General features: G+C 34.2%; 1 protein-coding gene across 1 annotated transcript in view; it reads right to left on the bottom strand.

The window, feature by feature from the left end:
* The window catches only part of SEPTIN14 (septin 14), a 58,905-nt gene that overhangs the window by 7,067 nt on the left and 31,903 nt on the right, over positions 1–19,935 (bottom strand). The window contains exons 7-9 of the mRNA XM_077777825.1: positions 7,998–8,094; positions 6,319–6,487; positions 1,741–1,873 (exon numbers count right to left, since the gene is read on the bottom strand). Of these exons, the coding sequence (XP_077633951.1) occupies positions 1,741–1,873; positions 6,319–6,487; positions 7,998–8,094 (399 nt within the window). The remainder of the gene's footprint in view (positions 1–1,740; positions 1,874–6,318; positions 6,488–7,997; positions 8,095–19,935) is intronic.

Below are 19,935 nucleotides of genomic sequence, written 5' to 3'. Positions count from 1 at the left end.
AACACAAAAACAAATTTGAAATGGATTAAAGACCTAAATTTGAGACCAAAAACCATAAAAATCTGAGAAAAGAACATAAGCATAACCTCTTTGACATCAGCCATAGTAACGTTTTTCTAGATGTGTCTCTTGAACCATAGGAAACAAAAGCAAGAATAAACTCTTGGGACTTCATCAAGATAAAAAGTTTCTGCACAGTGAATGAAACAATCAACAAAACTCAAAGGCAGCTTAAGGAATGAGAGAAGACATTTGCAAAAGACAAATCTGCTAAAGGGTTAGTATCCAAATTATATAAAGGGCTTATAAAAGTCAACCCCCCCCCAAAAAAACCCCAAATAATCCAATTTTAAAATGGGCAGAAGACATGAACAGACAATTCTCCGAAGAAAGCATGCAGATGGCCAATAGACACATGAAAAGATGTTCATCATCATTTACCAATAGGGAAATGCAAATAAAAACTACAATGAGATATCATCTCATACCTCTTAGAATGGCTAAAATCAGTAACACGAGAAACAACAGGTGTTAGTAAGGATGTGGAGAAATAGAAATAGTTGGCTGTGCAAAGGTGCAGCCACTCTGGAGAACAATATGGAGGTTCCTCAAAAAGTTAAAAATAGAACTACCCTGTGATCCAGCAATTGCACTACTGATTTTTACCTAAAGAATACAAGAACACTAATTCAAAGGGATACATACGCTCCTATGTGTACAACAGCATTATTTAGTATAGCCAAGATATGGATCCAGTCCATGTGTCCATTCATTGATGAATAAATAAAGAAGATGGGGTGTATATATATATATGCATATATATATATGTACATGGCACACTTAAGTGCCATAACTAAGGGGAATAAGGTACAGGAGAAATAGAGAATGTAAATGGTTGATTCAGTTTCTGATCACCTCCTACTTTGGGTTTAAGTTATCATGAGGATCCAGTTATGCTTCCTGTTCTTGGATTCCATAAGATACCCTAGAATAATTCCAAAACTTTACCTTTATACTAAAGCTAAAAGTTTTATTATTTATAATTCAATTGTCCATGACTGAGATTGAGACATCTGTTATAGAATATATAGTCACTATCTTGTTTCTATTGAGAAAGAAGTTCATGTTTAAGGTACCTATTTCTGCTTAAAACTAAAATATTAAGTTAAAACTCCAATCACTTGAAAGAAAGGTATTTATGATTCCAAAATATTTTTTGTCAGTATGTATTGGCACAATCAAAAATATATAAGTAGTCTTTTTTCCATTTATTTGGAAACATAAAGGAATGAAATGAAAAAAAAATCCAAATAATTCACCAACTAACTGTTCTCTAATTAATTAAGGTGTGTGTTGGTCAACATTTACCGCTTATTTACAAGTGAAAAAATTTTCCTAATGCAGCAGTAGTGTTAGAAAGTAATAACTCTTCACACAAGTTAATAGCTTGAATTTTTAATAAATTAAATTTATTCATGAAAATTCAAATTATAAAATAAAGGTAAATGGGTTTTACAAAATTATTGTCATTTTTTCTAAAAATAAAAATTCTCTATATATTCTAAAAAAATAAAATTGTTGACTATAAATTTTATAGGTGTATTCAAAACCTATATTATAAATAGCTACTTCAAAAATAGCAAGTATCCTCCAAGGTCATCAAATAACCTTTGACATTAAAACTCCAAATTAATAATACACATTAAAATGACACAAATTAGATTAGACCAGCATACTTGCCTCTTTTTCAGATTCTTTAAATGTTGTTTCTTTATCCTTTACTAGCTGCATAAACTTTTGTTTCAATTCTTCTTCTTCCCTCTGACATTGATCATAAAACTTCTGTCTTTTATCTTCATAGATCTCTTGAAAACTACAAAAAAATATTTTATTACTTTCATATTAAAATGTTAATATAAATAAACCTGTAAAAACATACTGCATAGTATATATACTATATACTTATACTGTAAAATATATACTGTAAAAATGTTTATATCAGGAGATGTAAAAAAGTGGGGTGCAATATTGAAGAATATATGAACAGTATACCTCAAAAGTACTAGAATTTTGAAACTCTTATACTAGTGATTTCTTATCACCAACACTTTTAGTTATATCACACCTCTTCACATCTTTTGATAATAAAATTTGAGGACACCTCTACTTTATAAAATTCTTATTTAAAATAAAGCCAGGCATCATCATCATCATCATCATCATCATCATCATCATCATAGCTATAATAATCAAAACAGTATGGTACTGACACAAAAATAAATACATAGATAAATGGAACATAGTTAAGATCCCAAAATCAAACCCAAGTTTATATTGATCAATTAATCTATGACATAGGAGGCAAGAATATACAATGGGGAAAAGTCTCTTCAATAAACAATACTGGAAAACTGAACAGCTATGTGCAAAAGAATGAAAATGGACCACTTTCTTATACCATACACAAAAAGAAACTCAAAATTAACTAAATACCTAAATGTGAAACCTGAAACCATAAAACTCCTAGAAGAAAACATAAGCAATAATCTCTTGGGCATTAGCCAACATTTTTCTAGCTATGTCTCCTCAGGCAAAGAGAACAAAGGCAAATATAAACTATTGTGACTACACCAAAATAAAAGTCTCTTGTACAGTGGGGGATACCATTAACAAAATGAAAAGACAGCCTACTGAATGAGATAAAATATTTGCAAATAATATATCTGATATGAGGTTAGTAACAAAAATATATAAGGAACTTCCACAACTCAACACCAAAAAGAAAAAAATAAACTGACTTAAAAAAATGGGCAGAGGACATGAATAGACATTTTTCAATGAAAATATACAGATGGCCAACAGACACATAAAAAAGTGCTCAACATTACTAACATCAAGGAAATGCAAATCAAACCACAATGAGATATCATCTTACACCTGTCAAATGCTGGTAAAGATGTGACAAAAAGGGAACCCTTACACACTGTTGATTGGAATGTAAATTGGTACAACCACTGTGGAAAAAAGTATGGAGGTTCCTTAAAAAATTAAAAACAGAAATACCATAGGTTCCAGTTTCCACTACTGGTTATTTACTCCCCAAAATGAAAACATTAATTCAAATATATATGAAATGTTTATTTCAGCATTATTTACCATAGCCAAGATATGGAGGCAACCTAAATTTCCATCAGGGGATGAATGGATAAATGAGATGTGTGTGTGTGTGTAAAGAATATTACTGAGCCTTAAAAAAGAATACGATCTTGATATTTGTGACAACGCAGATGGACCTAGAGGGTACTAAGCTAAGTGAAATGTCAGACATAGAAAGAAAAATACCATATGATTTCACTTATATGTGGAATCTAAAAAACAAAGCAAATGAACAAACAAATAAGCAAACAAGAAAAGAAGAAACAGAAGAATAAATATGGAGAATAAACTGGTGCTTGCAAAAGGCTAGGGGAATGGGAGATGAGAAAAATGGGTGAAAGGGACTGGGAGGTACAGGCTTCTGGTTATGAAATAAATAAGTCAGGTGGATGAAAAACACAGCACAGGAAATATAGCAAATGATATTACAACAGTGTTGCATGATGACAGACTGTAACTACACATGTAGTGAGTGTAGCATAATGTAAAAGTTGTCAAGTCATTATATGTACACCTGAAACTAATGTAACATTGTGTATCAACTATATTTAATTTTTAAAAATTATTTTAAGAGTGGAAAAATCTGGTTTTCACATCATTTTTAAAAAGTCTGTTTCTTCTCCCAAAATAAAAATTAAAAACTAAGTCAGGCATCTTTCAAATTTAATTCCGTTAAGATAGCCAGTTAAATTTTGGTTGTCTTCAAAGTACCTGAAAAAATCAATATAGCTGGATCATACCACACTGTCATCATTTGCAGCACAAGTCATATTCCACTTATATATCACTAAACACACCTACTCTCAAACTATTTTCACTTGAATTCTACAAAATTACACACAGTTGCTTTTCCTCTTTCCTTCATCCAACATTCAATGTCATCCTTCTCAATATCCTTTGCCAGCCTTTATCAATAAAGACTTTGCCAATATTTGAAAATCTCCTTCATGAACATCTATTTCATATAAAATACAAAAATAAAAACAATATAATGTTTTTCTTTTGGATACACATTTCAGCATATATTCATATTGGATACTCATATTTGAGCATATAAATGAGCCCTTAAATTATGTTGCTCCTAATAACTCTCTCCAAATCTAAAGATGATTAAAAGACATAAAATTCAGGACGACCCATTTGGATACAACATGGTGGAGAAGTAGGGGTATCCGAAGTTCTCTCATCTCTCAAACACCTCAGTGTTGAGTCCAAAGGACTTTAAACTCCAAGAGTTCACTTTGGGCAACAAAGTGACAGAGATGCCTCCAGGGACCCATCGGGACAACCTGGTAGGCCATAGGTGTGTGACTGCAAACTTGGAGAGACAAAACAGGCAGCAGAGGAATGGAGGGGAGGGGTCCTCTTCTGCTGAGAGACAAAGGAAAGAGAAAGAGAGGCTGGGGAAGCATAGGACTGTATCTGGACAAGAAAATAACCACAGACCAGGATGGAGAAAGATGCAATCTCTAACTGTGGGGCTTTCTCCGGACTGGGGTGGGCTGCCTTGTTCTCGCACCTGGGGAGTCAGTCTCGGTTCAGTAACTAGTTCAGGGGCACAGTCCACAGTGAGAGAAAACAATCCCCTTCCCGGAGTGCTGTGGGAAGAAGGTATATAATGATTCAAAGGACAAAGACCACCTGCACCCGCCAGCCAGAGACCATATATTAGGCAGTGCAGAGTAGCACTTCCCAAAAGAGGAGAGTACAGAGTGGGAACCCTTAAGATATCAGAGCTTAAGTCCCAGCTGAGCGCCAGGGAGGCACAGAAGTTGGTGGAGTGGGACAAGTCACCTTGTTCGTGCTCACGGCACAGTGAGGACGTCCTGAACAGAGTGGTTTGGGATACCTGGTCCATGGAGGAGAGACTGAGGTGCCATTTTTCTCCCCATTACCAACAAGTGGGGCTTCAGGGAGCAGACAGTGGGCCCCCAGAGGAGGCAGGACCTGCCTACACCAAACCATGCCCCTTCAAGCCTGATAACTGCATATCTATAGGAGCGGGATTGACACTGAAGAACCAGACAGCCCCTCCTCCAGACCAGCGTTGTTGCATTGCATGATTTAATTCTCAGATAATTCTTATTATATAGACATATTCTTCCTTCCTTTACTCCTTCTTATCTCTTCCCTCCTCTAGTCTGGTAATTCTGGTTGTTGGTTTGTTTAAGCAGACATATTTAATCTATTCTTTTTATACATATTCTACACCTCCTTTGTTTTCCTTTCTCTGTCTCTGGATTAAGCTGTATAGTTTCGCTGTCTGATCAACTTTATTTTCTTTTCTTCTTCCTCGCCCCTGTCATTTCTCTCTTAGTATGGGAAAAGTCTTTTTCCATCAGCACTGCCTCCATCCTGTTGTTTACTTATAGCTGGCATTACTTGTTTTTGTTTTGTTTGTTTGTGTTTGTTTTTGTATTTTGTTTGTTTTGTTAGATTGTTTTCCTTTCCAGGGTTACTTCGAGGAACAAATTAAAGCAAACCTGGTGGAGGGTTCAAAACATCACTATGAGTAGAGAGATTAAGTAACCAAAGTCACAACAACAGAGAGCAAATAACACACTTCAAAAGACACCTACTGAATAAAAAGGCCCTGGACTGTGTATAACATAGTCGTGATCACAGATGCAAGGCACATAATAACCTTTTAAAACACATAAGGGACAGAAAACTAGCCAAAATAATTAAATAATTAAATGGAAGAATTCTCCTCAAAAGAAATTCCAGGAAGAAATCCCAGCTAAAGAATTGATCAAAACAGACATAAACAATATAACTGAGTAAGACTTTAGAATAACAGTCATAATATTAATTGCTGGGCTTGAAAAAAAAAAACCCAGCAGAGAAAATAAAAATAAAATAAACCAGAAAAAAAAATAAACCAGCAGAGAATCTATTGCTGCAGAGACCAAGGAACTCATTCCCATGAGCCATGGGAATCTACCCCAAAAACCAAGAGCACACTTTATACACTGTATGTTAGCCAATTTAGAAATATATTGTATTTTAAAAAATTAAAATTAAAAATAAGACTTTAAAAAATTCAGTATGACCCAGAATGTGAAAAGTAGTTATTCTCATTCCCAAATGATTGCATCTCATGGTTGTAGGGGATTTCTAAATCACCCATTAGCTTGTTCTGGCATGATCTCCTCCACTCACCTAAGCGGCTTATTGTCTGGGCCCACATCAGTGAAGCCCATTTTCTCCAGTTTGCAGCACCTATAATGTTCATAGTGCTGAATGTGAGTTTGTTCTTTCAGGTCTTCCATATTTATACAAAGAAGCATATCCCGGAGCTTGACAAAGTCACAATGATTTTCATTTTCCACTAGGTAGAAATAGAAAAATAAGAAACTAGCAACACTTATTATCAATCCTTGGCACCCAATAATTATTCTTGAGTGGATATGCACATGGAAAACATTTAAAATAACAATTAAGAGATTGTTCTGTTAAATAGCTATAATTATTTGTAACTATGATTATATGGTACATAACTATTATAGGCAGAGTTTATTTTTGACCAGGAAAGTTGCTTTAAGTTTATTAGCCAAAGAATAAATAAGAAACAGCTAAATTATGTTATATTAGTGTACGGCATAGTTTTTCATTAATAATTGTTAGTATTTTACAAACTGCCACCCAAGGTATTTCACTAAGTACTAACAAAGAATTCACTAAAGTAAGTAATTTTATTAATGCAAATCCTGCTGATATGAAGGCATTAAAAACTATGCATGCTTTAGTTCTCTAATTCTATTTATACCCCATGTTTATGAGACCAAATTAGTCAATATTCAATATCAATCAATAAGTTTACATGGTTTATTCCTGTGTTTGTCATATCCATACTACTGAGGACAATATATATTTTATTGTGCATGATACTGTAACAAAATTTAATATCCATTAAAATATATTGTTCTTTTAAAAATTAAAAAAAAATTTTATTTATTTCTGAGAGAGAGACAGCATGAGCAGGGGAGGGTCAGAGAGAGAGGGAGATACAGAATCTGAAGCAGGCTCCAGGCTCTGAGCTAGCTGTCAGCACAGAGCCTGACATGGGGCTCAAACCCACAAACCATGAGATCATGACCTGAACCGAAGTCGGATGCTTAACTGGCTGAGCCACCCAGGAGCCCCTAAAATATAGTTCTTAAGTATGTTTCGTAAGTCTAATTTTTAATATATCAATTAATAAAACAACATTTTTGAAACTGGTACAAGTGGAAATAATCCAATCTCCAATAATCTGTATTACAACCATATAAACCAGAGAATAAATGACTGCTTATTATAATATTTCAACTCATCATGATGTTAGATGACTAATATAAGTACCGAGGTACAAATTTTCCAAAGGTAAGTTACATTTCTTTATTTTAAAAATAGCTTACCATGCTATTTTTCTAGCAGCCACTTTACAAATTAAGTAGTCATTAACTCATGTAACAGGTTTTAAACACTGGTATTTATGCTTTAATGTTGTTCAAAGTTCTTTTGTTCAAAGCACTGTCCAACATTCTGAATGTAATAGTTTATGCAGAGAGACATACTATGCATATGTCAGTTTGGGGTAAATGAGGAGGTTCTACCAAACCTCTGTGAATTTTTGTCAAAAGAACCACCTAGTAAACTCTTGTGAGAATGAATTATAGTCAACATGAGACTTCGTTTAAATGAAAAAGAATTTGTGCTCCTAATTAGTAACTCTCAATTTACTATTTAGTAACAATTACCACTATGGACTCAAGTTAAAATATTTTAGGAAGATGAAAATACACACACACACACACAGTCTTTCCAGAGCAAGCCTGCTCACTCTTAATCACATTTACCTTGTAAAACTCCCCAAGGGTACTGACGGCCTCTGACCATTCTTTTTCCAACTTTCACTTCATCCATACTCCCTACTACAGCAAAAGGTAATTGTCCCTAGAAAGTAAGAACAACTTTCATTATGTTCCCTTATACGAATCAGGCCTACTATGTTACCTATTTCTGTTATGGAAATCAAAAAAGAGAGAAGAATATTATTATAAGTTTATTCAAACAAGTTTATCTACCCTGCCTCAGATTTTATGACTTGGCAGTAAATTTGTGCAATTTATACCCCACATTTATGAGAGTTCGTGCATCATTGTCAGGTTGTGCACGCAACTGAAAACTATCTACTGAGTAGAACCCAAAGCAAGGGATTCTGCTGTTGGGGAATACGAATGAATGAATGAATAAATAAATAAATAAATAAATAAATAAATAAATAAATAAATAAATTTTACAAATAGTTTATTGTCAAGTTGGTTTCCATATAACACCCAGTGCTCATCCCCACAAGTGCCCTCCTCCATGCCCATCTCCCTCCTCCCCCCACACCCATCAGTCCTCAGTTTGTTCTCAGCATTCAAGAGTCAAATAAAAAAATATTTTCATTAGACACAATTTTTTTCACATTATCTTTACCCCAAAACACAAAAAAAATGGAGGAAATAATATGTAAACCACTTTTTAAATGTTTATTTATTTTTAATAGAAAGAGAACAGGGGAAGGGCAGAGAGAGGGAGACAGAGGATCTGAAGTTGACTCCTTACTGAGAGCAGAAAGCTCGAGGTGGGGCTCCAACTCATGAACTGCAAGATCATGACCTGAGCCTAAGTTGGACACTTAACCAACTGAGCCACCTAGGCACCCTATGCGTAAACCAGTTTTAATTCTAATAAACAAGTTAAGGATGCCTGGATGGCTCAGTTGATTAAACGAATATACAAATTAAATGGAAAAGTATTAAGAAAAAAACTATAATAATTAGTTAATGGATATACAATTAGAGTATGTTAATAAATAGTACTATACATGTGTCAGTGAATTCTAAACATAATTAAAGGGTCTTTCTGGGAGGTGAAAATCAGAGGGATTCTGAAAATTAATATGCAACCAAAGGAGATTTGGGAAGATAATAAGCTAAGTAGGAAGAATAATCACAGGTAAAAATAAGGTTTTGAATAAGATGCAAAGACAGCATAAATATACAAGATAAATTCATGATCTGTCAGAAGTTACATAGATTGTTTGGATAGAAAGGCTGATATACAAAAATTGTCTAAGATAAAAATTATTAAGCATTATGTTAAATACTTAATACCTAACAGCGTTTAGTTTATTAATTGATTTTGATGAAAAGGTATTCCTTATGAATTCCTAGAGGTACAATTAGGAAGGGCCAAAATCTTTAAGACAAACTCTGAAGAAAATTCAACACAGAAGAATATAAATTTTGTAGTACTCAGGTTTTCAATTCAGAAGTCTATTTAGTTTGTGAAATCTTAAAATAAATGGTGTATGAAAAATAACAAAAGAGAAATGGAAGAAACATAATTAGTATTTATCCATTATTTGTTATATCTAGACCCTGTGTATCAGGCGCTTCACAAATATTATGACATTTGTACCTCACAAGAAGCCTCAACAGTCATATCATGATCCCATCGTGTAGATACATTAAAAACCTCAGAGAAGATAGAAATTGTATAAGATCCTATGGATTTTTAAAATAGTTTTACTATTTAAAAATTTTTTAATTTAAATCCCATTAGTTAACATAGAGTGTAATATTAGTTTCAGGTGTACAATATAATGATTTATTTTTTTAATTTTTAAAAATATTTTACTTATTTCTGAGAGAGAGAGAGAGCGTGAGCAGGGGAAGGTCAGAGAGAAAGGGAGACACAGAATCCGAAGCAGGCTCTAGGCTCTGAGCTAGCTGTCAGCACAGATCCCTACGCGGGGCTCAAACCCACAAACCATGAGATCATGACCTGAGCTGAAGTTGCAGGCTCAACCGACTGAGCCACCCAGGCACCCCTAGAATATAATGATTTAACACCTCCATTCAACACTTGGTGATCATCACAAGTGCACTTCTTAACCCCATCAACTATTTTACCTTTTCCCCCTGCCCATTCCCATCTGGTAACTATCAGGTNACTCTGAAACAGGCTCCAGGCTCTGAGCTGGCAGTCAGCACACAGCCCGACGTGGGGCTCGAGCCCAAGAACCACCAGATCATGACCTAAGCGAAAGTCGGACGCCTAACCGACTAAGCCACCCAGGCACCCCCCCATCAGTTTGTTATAAATAGTTAAGAGTCTGTTTCTTAGCTCCTTTCTCTCTCTCTTTTCCTTTGCTCATTTGTCTTATTTCTTAAATTCTACATATGAGTGAAATTTTATGGCATTTGTCTTTCTCTGACTTATTTTCCTTAACATTATACTCTCTAGTTTCATCCATGTCATTACATATAGCAACATTTCATTCTTTTTATGGCTGAATAATATTTCATTTTATATATGTACCATATCTTCTTTATACATTCATCTATTGATGGATACTTGCGTTGCTTCCATATTTTGGCTATGGTAAATAATGCTGCAATAAACATAGAGGTGTATGTATCCTTTTGAATTGGTGTTTCTGCATTTGGGGGGTACAAACCTAGTAGTGTGATTGCTGGATCTTAGGGTAGTTCTATTTTTAACTTTCTGAGGAAACTCTATACTGTTTCCCCATTTTGTTTCTTAAATTACACTTTTATTTTTGCTTCCATTTACAGGGTAAATGTTTTTTCATACCTCCACTCTTAATCTGTGTGTGTCTTTAGGTCTAAAGTCTTTTGTAATCAATATATAGAGGGGTCTTGCCTTTTTATCCATTCAGTCATCTTATGTCTTTGNCTGTGTGATGTATGGGCGCGAGTGCAAGTACGGAGCTCCTTACTTCTCCGCCATCTTGCCCCCTCCAGTCATCTTATGTCTTTGAATTGGAGTATTTAATCCACTTACCATTAAAGTGATTATTGATAAATAGGTGTTTAATAAACAGTTGTTACTTATTTTACAGTTGTTTTTATGGTTACTCTCTGTTCCTTCCCTCTTCTCTTGCTTTCTTCCCTTTCGGTTTGATGGTTTCTTTTAGTATTATTCTTGGATTTCTTTTTGGTTTTTATCTAATATAGTTTGTGATTTTTGTTTAGCATTAGGTTTATATATATAACATCTTAAGTATATAGTAGTTTATTTATTTATTTAATACAAATTTTTAAAAATGTTTTCTGAGAGAGAGACAGAGTGTGAGCAGGGGAGGGGCAGAGAGAGAAGGAGACACAGAATCAGAAGCAGGCTCCAGGCTCTGAGCTGTCAGCAGAGCCCGACATGGGACTTGAACTCATGAATGGTGAGATCATGGCCTGATCCAAAGTTGGACACTCAACCAACTGAGCCACCCAGGTATCCCAGTATATAATAGTTTATATTAAGTTGATGACCACTTAAGTTTGAATCCATCCTAAAAGCACCAATTTCTATTCCCCCTCCCACATGTTATATATTTTTGATGTCATACTTTACACCCTTTTATAGAGTGAATTTCTTGACTCATTTTTTGTACATAGGATCCTACAGCTTTTAAGTAGAGAAGGTAGAATTGAAGTGTCAGTCTAACTATTAAGTTTAATTTTCAAAATATGGCTTGATACATTAGATATTTATTATCATGAATAATTTATACAAAACTTAGTCATTCAGTATTGCCCTATTGCCAAAATGGCAGAAATATAGTATAGCATTTCTGATTCAGTCCCCATCTACCTGTTTCTGAGACTAAGTCTCTGGGAGTTGCATTTGCAAGATAAGCCTCCCTTCTACCATTCAAGCTCTATTTATGTAATAAAAGCTCTATCTTGGTTAGACAAGTCTTGGACAAGACTCACCATCCTCACCTTGGGTGTAAGGAGATAGCTCCAAAACTAGTGAGGTGAGCAAAATGACCTCAGGCTGCTGCCCCTCCCCACTGAGAACTCCCCACTGAGAGTAGGCTCACACTAAGGAAATAAAATGCTAATGTCCCCGCATCCAATTCCATATCTCTGTTTCAGAAATTTTTCTTGGAGAGAGAAGTAAGACATAAATCAAAGGACATCTAATCTCTTCCTAAATGAGCTCATTTAGTTTGCAGCTGCAGTAGAGAAAGAAAAACCTAAGGGCACTCAAGAAAAGTAGAGCAGGGGCACCTGGGTGGCTCAGTTGGTCAAGCCTCCACTTCGGCTCAGGTCATGATTCCCTGGTTAATGACACTCCCCCCCACCCCCTCCCTGTCAGGCACTGGGCTGACAGCTCAGAGCCTGAAACCTGGTTTGGATTCTGTATCTCTCTTTCTCTCTCTGTTCTCCCCTGCTCACACTGTCTCTCAAAAAATAAACAAATGTTTAAAAAATTAAAAAAAAAAAAGAAAAAGAAAAGTAGAGCAGACCTCTGGTTTCCTTTTGGCATGTAAAGAGTTTGCAGGTTATCATTTCTGTCCAAACACCAAGAAAAAAGTTGAACAAAGTAAATAAAACTAGAAATCAATAGCAGAAAAAAACAAAAAAGAAAACCCATGATTATGTACAAATTAAGTTACACATTCAATCAATGGATGGATGTAAAAAGAAATTAGAACTGCCTTCAAACAATCAAAAGAAAACACAAATATGGAATACAGCCAAAGTACTGTTAAAAGAAGACTTTATGGCTGTAAATATATTTAAAATTAAGAAATACCTCAAGGTGTTATGCTGAGCGAAATAAGTCAGGCAGAGAAGGACAAATATCATATGTTTGCACGTATAGGAGGATTAGGAGGAACTTGACGGAGGAACAAGGGGGAGAAGAAGGGCAGAAATGGTGGGGGAAAGGGAGAGAAGCAAACCATGAGAGACTCTTGAATGCTGACAAAAACTGAGGACTGATGGATGTGGGGGGAGGGGGAGATGGGCATGGAGGAGGACACTTGTGGGGATGAGCACTGAGTGTTATGTGGAAACTAATTTGACAATAAACTATTAAAAAAAAAAAAGAAATACCTCAAATCTACAATCTCATTTTACAGCTCAAGGAAGTAGAAAGAGGACAAATAAAACCCAAACATAGCACAATGAAGGAAATAATAAATACTAGACAAGGGTATATGATATAAATAAAAGAATAATAATAGAAAAAAATCATAATTCTTTCTTGAAAATATTAACAAAAATGATCAGTCCTTAGCTAAATTAATAAAGAAAAAAGAATACTCTAATAGAATCTGAAGTAAAAGGAGAGACATTACAACCAATGTTACAGAAATAACAAATATTATATACAAACCAAAGAAAAATGGTTTTTCAAAGATAAATAAAAAGATGATCAAAATTACTAATCATCAGAGAAATGCGTATCAAGACCTCAATGAGATATTTTATGCTTGTCAAAATCATTAGAATAAAAAAAAAGAAATGAGAAGTGTTGATAAGAATGTGGAGAAAAGGAAATCTGATGAACTGTTTGTGGGAATGTAAATTGGTCCAGCCACTATGGAAAACAGTATGGAGATTCCCCCAAAAATTAAAAATGAAAATACCATAGTATCCAGTAATTCCCCTATTGGTATTTACCCTAAATAAATGAAAACACTAATTTGAAAAGGAATGTGCACCTTTATGTTTTTGCAGCATTATTTACCATAGCCAAGACATGGAAACAGTCTTAAGTATTTATCCATAAATCCATGGACAAAGAAGATATGATATGTGTGTGTGTGTGTGTGTGTGTGTGTGTGTGTGCGCGCGCCAAAATTCCTGATGAATATTGACGCAAAAAAAAAAAGTAAACAAAGTACTAGGAAATGGAATTCAACAGCATATTAAAAGATCTGTCCATAGAAACTTGGCAAGCCAAAAAGGAGTGGCAAAATATATCCAATGTGCTGAATGGGAAAAAAAATATGCAGCCAAGAATTACTTATCCAGCAAGGCTGTCATTTGAATAGAAGAGATAAAGAGTTTCCCAGACAAACAAAAACTAAAGGAGTTCATGACCACTAAATCAACCCTGTAAGAAATTTTAAGGGTGACTCTTTGAGTGGAGAAAAATACAAAACAAAATAAAAGAGACCAAAAGCAAAAGACTAGAAAGGACCAGAGAACATCACCTGGAAACATCAATTCTACATGCAGCACAATGGCACTAAATTCATGTTTTTTGATAATCACTCTAAATGTAAATGGACTAAATGCTCCAATCAAAAGACATAGGTATCAAAATGGATTAAAAAAAATAAGATCCACCTATATGCTGCCTACAAGAGACTCATTTTAGACCTAAAGACACCTGCAAATTGAAAGTGAGAGAATGGAGAACCATCTATCATGCTAATGGATGTAACCACTACATGAGACCTATAAGAAATTTTCAGGGGGAATCTTAGAGTGGAGAAAAAAAAAATAAGACCAATGTAACAAAGACTATAAAGGACCAGAGAACATCATCAGCAATACCAAATGTATGGGTAACACAATGGCACTAATTCATATCCTTCAATAATCACTCTGAATGTAAATGAACTAAAGGCTCCATGCAAAAGACATAGGGTATCAGAATGGATTAAAAAACAAAGTCCATCTATATGGTGCCTACAAGAGACTCATTTTAGACCTAAAGACACCAGCAGATTGGAAGTGAGGGGATAAAGAAACATCTATCATGCAAATGAATGTCAAAAGAAAGCCACAGTAGCATATTTGTATCAGACAAAAAAGACTTTAAAACAAAGACAGTAACAAGAGACAAAGAAAGACACTATACAATCATAAAGGGGACAATTCAACAAGAAGATATCACAATTGGAAATATTTATGCACCCAACAAGAAGCACATAAATATGTCAAACAGTTAATAACAAATATAAAGGAACTAACTGATAATTCTACAATTATACCAGTTGCCTTTAACACTTACATTAATGAACAAATCATCTAAATATAAAATCAACAAGGAAACAATGACACACTAGAATAGACAGGTTTAACAGATACATTCAGAACACTCCATCCTAAAACAGAAGAATACACAATCTTTTCAAGGGTACACAGAACATTCTCCAGAAGAGATCACATATTAAGCCACAACAAAAACCTCAACATATCAAAAAGAGCAAAGTCATATCGTACATCTTTTTTGACCACAACACTGTGAAACTAGAAATCAACCACAAGAAAAAAATCTAGAAAAACCACAAATACATGGAAGTTAAGTAATATGCCACTAAAAGATAAATGAGTCAATCAGGAAATCAAAGAGAAAATTTAAAAATATATAAAGAAAAATGAAAATAAGAACACAACGATCCAAAATCTTTGGGAGATGACTAAAGCAGTTTTAAGAGAGAAGTTTATACTGATATCAGGCCTGCTTCAAGAAGCAAGAAAAATCTTAAATCTTAAACAACTTAACTTTGCACCTAAAGGGGCTAGGAAAAGGAAAAAAAAAAACCCAGCAGAAGAAAGGAAATAATAAAGATTAGAATAGAAATAAATGATATAAAAACTTAAAAAAAGAAAAAGAGAAAAGAACATATCAATGAAACTAGGAGATGGTTTTTTGAAAAAAAAAACAAACAAACAAAAGTAATAAACCTTTAGCAAGACTCATCAGAGAGAGAAAGAGAGAGAGAACCCAAATAAAATTACAAATGAGAGAAGAGAAATAATAACTAACACCACAGAAATACAAACAATTGTAAAAGAACGTTATGAAAATGAAATGGTAAAAAATTGGACAACCTAGAAGAAATGGATAAATTTCTAGAAACATAGAACCTACAAAAAAAAAATTGAAGTAGGAAGAAATAGAAAAATTTTCTTTGTATTAGTGTATTCTTGTTTTTGTTTTTAGTTTATTTATTTATTTTTAATTTAATTTATTTTTTAAATTTACATCCAGATTACTTAGCATATGATTTCAGGAGTAGATTCCTTAGTACCATTTAGCTATAGAAAGCTTATGAAAGGAATTGAAGACACAAAAAATTGGAAAAATATTCCGTATTCCTGGAATGGGAGAACAAATATGTTAAAATGTCAATACTACCCAAGGAATCTACATATTCAATGCAATCTCTATCAAAATAACACCAGCATTCTTCACAGAGCTAGAACAAACAATCCTATCATTTGTATTGAACCAGAAAAGACCCCCATAGCCAAAGCATTCTTGAAAAGGAAAACTGAAGCTGGAGGCATCACAATCACGGACTTCAAGCTGTATTAAAAAGCTGTAATCAACAGGACAGTATGGTACTAGCACAAAAACAGATACTCAGATCAATGGAACAGAATAGAGAATCCAGAGATAGACCCAGAAACATACGGCCAACTAATCTTTGACAAAGCAGGAAAGAATATCCAACGGAATAAAGACAGTCTCTTCAGCAAATGGTGCTGGGAAAACTGGACAGCAACATGCAGAAAAATGAACCTGGACCACTTTCTTACACCTTACACACACAAAAAAAATAAACTCAAAATGATGAAAGACCTAAACATGAGATAGGAAGCCATCAAAATCCTAGAAGAGAAAGCAGGCAAAAACCTCTTTGACCTTGACCTCAGCAACTTCTTACTCAACTTTATGGAGGCAAGGGAAACAAAAGCAAAAATGAACTTTTGGGAACTCATCAAATTAAAAAACTTCTGCACAGCGAAGGAAACAATCAGCAAAACTGTAAGCCAACTGATGGAATGGGAGAAGATATTTGTAAACGACATATCAGATAAAGGGTTAGAGTCCAAAATCTATAAAGAACTTATTAAACTCAACACCCAAGAAATAAAATTTGAAGAGACTGATTACTAGCAAGGAAGTTGAATTACTGAATCAAAAAGCACTCAACAGACAAAAGTCTAGGACCAGATAGGTTCACAGGCAAATTCCACCAAAGATTTAAAGAAGAGTTAACACTTAACCCTCTCAAAATATCCTCCCCCCCAAAAAAAAAAAAAACAGAAGAGGAAGGAAAACTACCAAATTCATTCTATAAAGCCAGCATTACTTGTAACACCCAAAACTAGTTAAAAACACAACTAAAAAAGAGAGCTACAGGCCAATTTCTCTGATGAACATACAACAATCCACAATAAAATACAAGCAGACCAAATTGAACATTTATAAAAATCATACACCATGATCAAGTGGAATTTATTCCTGGCATGCAAAGGAGATTTAATACACAAATCAATCAAGGTAATACATCTCATCAATATGATAAAGTATAAGAATCACATGATCATTTCAATAGATGCAGAAAAAGAATCTGTCTAAAAACAACATGATAAAATCTTTCAACAAGGTAGATACAGAGTAAACATACTTCAACATAATAAAGGTCACATATTAAAAACCCACAATAAATATCATACTCAATGGGGGAATAACCAAGAGAGTTATTTCTAATAACTTGTCAGGAACAAGATAATGATATCCACCCTCACCACTTCTATTCAAAATAGTACTGGAAGTCGTAGCTACAGCAATAAGACAACAAAAAGAAATAAAAGGCATAAATATCAGTAAGAAAGCAGTAAAACTTTCACTATTTGCAGATAACCTGATACTCTATATAGACACCTGAAAGAGTCCACTAAACAACCACAAGAACTGATAAATAAATTCATAAAGTCGCAGGATACAAAATCAATGTACAAAAATCCGTTGCGTTTCTATATACTAATAATGAAGCAGCAGAAATAGAAATTAAGAAAACAATCCTATTTACAATTTAACCAAAATAATAAAATACCTAGGAATAAAATTAACAAAAGAGGGGAAAAAACCTATACTTTGGAAACTATAAAATGTTGATGAAAGTAATTGAAGATGGCATAAAGAAATGGAAAGACATTCAATGGTCATGGATTGGAAGAACAAGTATTGTTAAAATGTCTATACTACCCAAAGCAATCTATACATTTAATGCAATCCCTATCAAAATACCAATAACACTTTTTATGGAACAGAACTAGAATCAATGATCCTAAAATTTATATTGGACCCAAATAGCCTAAGCAATATTAAAAAAGAAAAACAAAATTGGAGGTATCACAGTTCCAGACCATGTTATTCTACAAAGCTGTAGTAATCAAAATGATATGGTACTGGCACAAAAATAGACACATACATCAACAGAACAGAATAGGAAACCCAGAAACAAACCCACAATTATATGGTCACATAGTCTGACAAAGGAGGAAAGAATATACAATGCAAAAGGATCGTCTCTTCAACAACTGGTGTTGGAAAAAGTGGACAGCTATATGCAAAAGAATGATACTGGTCCACTTTCTTACACCACGCACAAAAACAAATTCAAAATGGACTAAAGATTTAAATGTGAGACCTGAACCATAAAACAAGAAGACACCACAGATAGTAATTTCTCTGATATGAGCCATAGCAACATTTTTCTAGATATGTTTTCTGAAGCAAGGGAAATAAAAGCAAAAAATAATCTGGTAGGACTACATCATAATAAAAAGCTTCTGCATGGGCACGTGGTGGCTTAGTCGGTTAAGCTGCTGACTTTGGCTCAGGTCATGATCTTGTGGTCCATGAGTCTGAGCCCCACGTGGAGCTCCATGCCGACAGCTCAGACCCTGAAGCGTGCTTCAGATTATGTGTCTCCCTCTCTCTGCCCTTCCCCTGCTCTCTCTCTTTCTCTCTCAAAAATAAATAAACATTAAAAATAATATTTAATAAAATGCAATTAAAAAACAAAAAGCTCTGTACAGCAAAGAAGACAATAAAACTAAAAGCCAAGCTACAGAATGAGAGAAGATATTTGCAAATGACATATCTGCTAAAGGGTTAGTACCCAAATTATATAAAGGACTTATAAAACTCAACTCCCCCAATAATCTAATTAAAAATGGACAGAATAGGGGNAAAAAAAATGGACATAATATATGAACAGACATTTCTCCAAAGAAAACATCCAGATGTCCAACAGACACATGAAAAGATGCTCAACATCACTTATCATCAGGGAAATGCAAATGAAAACTACAATGACATATTATCTCACACCTGTCAGAATCAACAAGTGTTGACAAGAATGTAGAGAAAAAGGAACACTTGTACACTGTTGGTGGAAATGCAAAGTGATGCAGCCACTGTGGAAAACAGTACAGAGGTTCTTCAAAAAGTTAATCACGCTTCTCAGTAATCACACTACAAGGTATTTACCAAAGGAATACAAAAACACTAATTCAAAGAGATATATGCACCCCAATGTTTATAGCAGAATTGTTTACAATAGCCAAGGTTTGAAACCAGCCCAAGTGTCCATTGATTGATGAATAAAGAGCAAGTGGTAGGTATGTAGATAATAGATATATGATATGTATGATAGAGATATACATACACACACATATACATATATACAATGGAATATTTTCAGGCATAAAAAAAGAATGAAATCTTGCCATTTGCAAAAACATTGGATGGAGCTAGAGAGTATAATGATAAGTGAAATAAATCAGAGAAAGACAAATACCATATGATTTCATTCATATGGGGAATTTAAGAAACAAAATAAATAAGCAAAGGGAAAAAAGAGAGAGCGAGGGGAAGAAACCAAGAAACAGACTCTTAATTATAGAGAACAAACTGATGGTTACCAGAGGAGAGTTGGGTAGGGGATGGGTTTAGTAGGTGATGGGGATGAAGGAGTACACTTGTCCTGATTAGTCCTGGGTGATGTATGGAAGTGTTGAATCAGTATATTGTACACCTGAAGCTAATATAACACTGTATGTTCAATATACTGAAATTAAAATAAAAACTTAATTAAAAATAATAAAATAAAATAAAAATTAAAAAAATTTTTTGTGTGATGTAGCCAAAGCAATGCTTAGGTGGAAATTTCTAGCC

The sequence above is a fragment of the Crocuta crocuta genome, unplaced genomic scaffold (assembly GCF_008692635.1).
Source record: "Crocuta crocuta isolate KB4526 unplaced genomic scaffold, BGI_CrCroc_1.0 scaffold217, whole genome shotgun sequence".
NCBI classification, from domain to species: Eukaryota; Metazoa; Chordata; class Mammalia; order Carnivora; family Hyaenidae; genus Crocuta; species Crocuta crocuta.
Note: the sequence above shows the minus strand (reverse complement) of the source record. Positions and strands in the feature narration are given on the sequence as shown.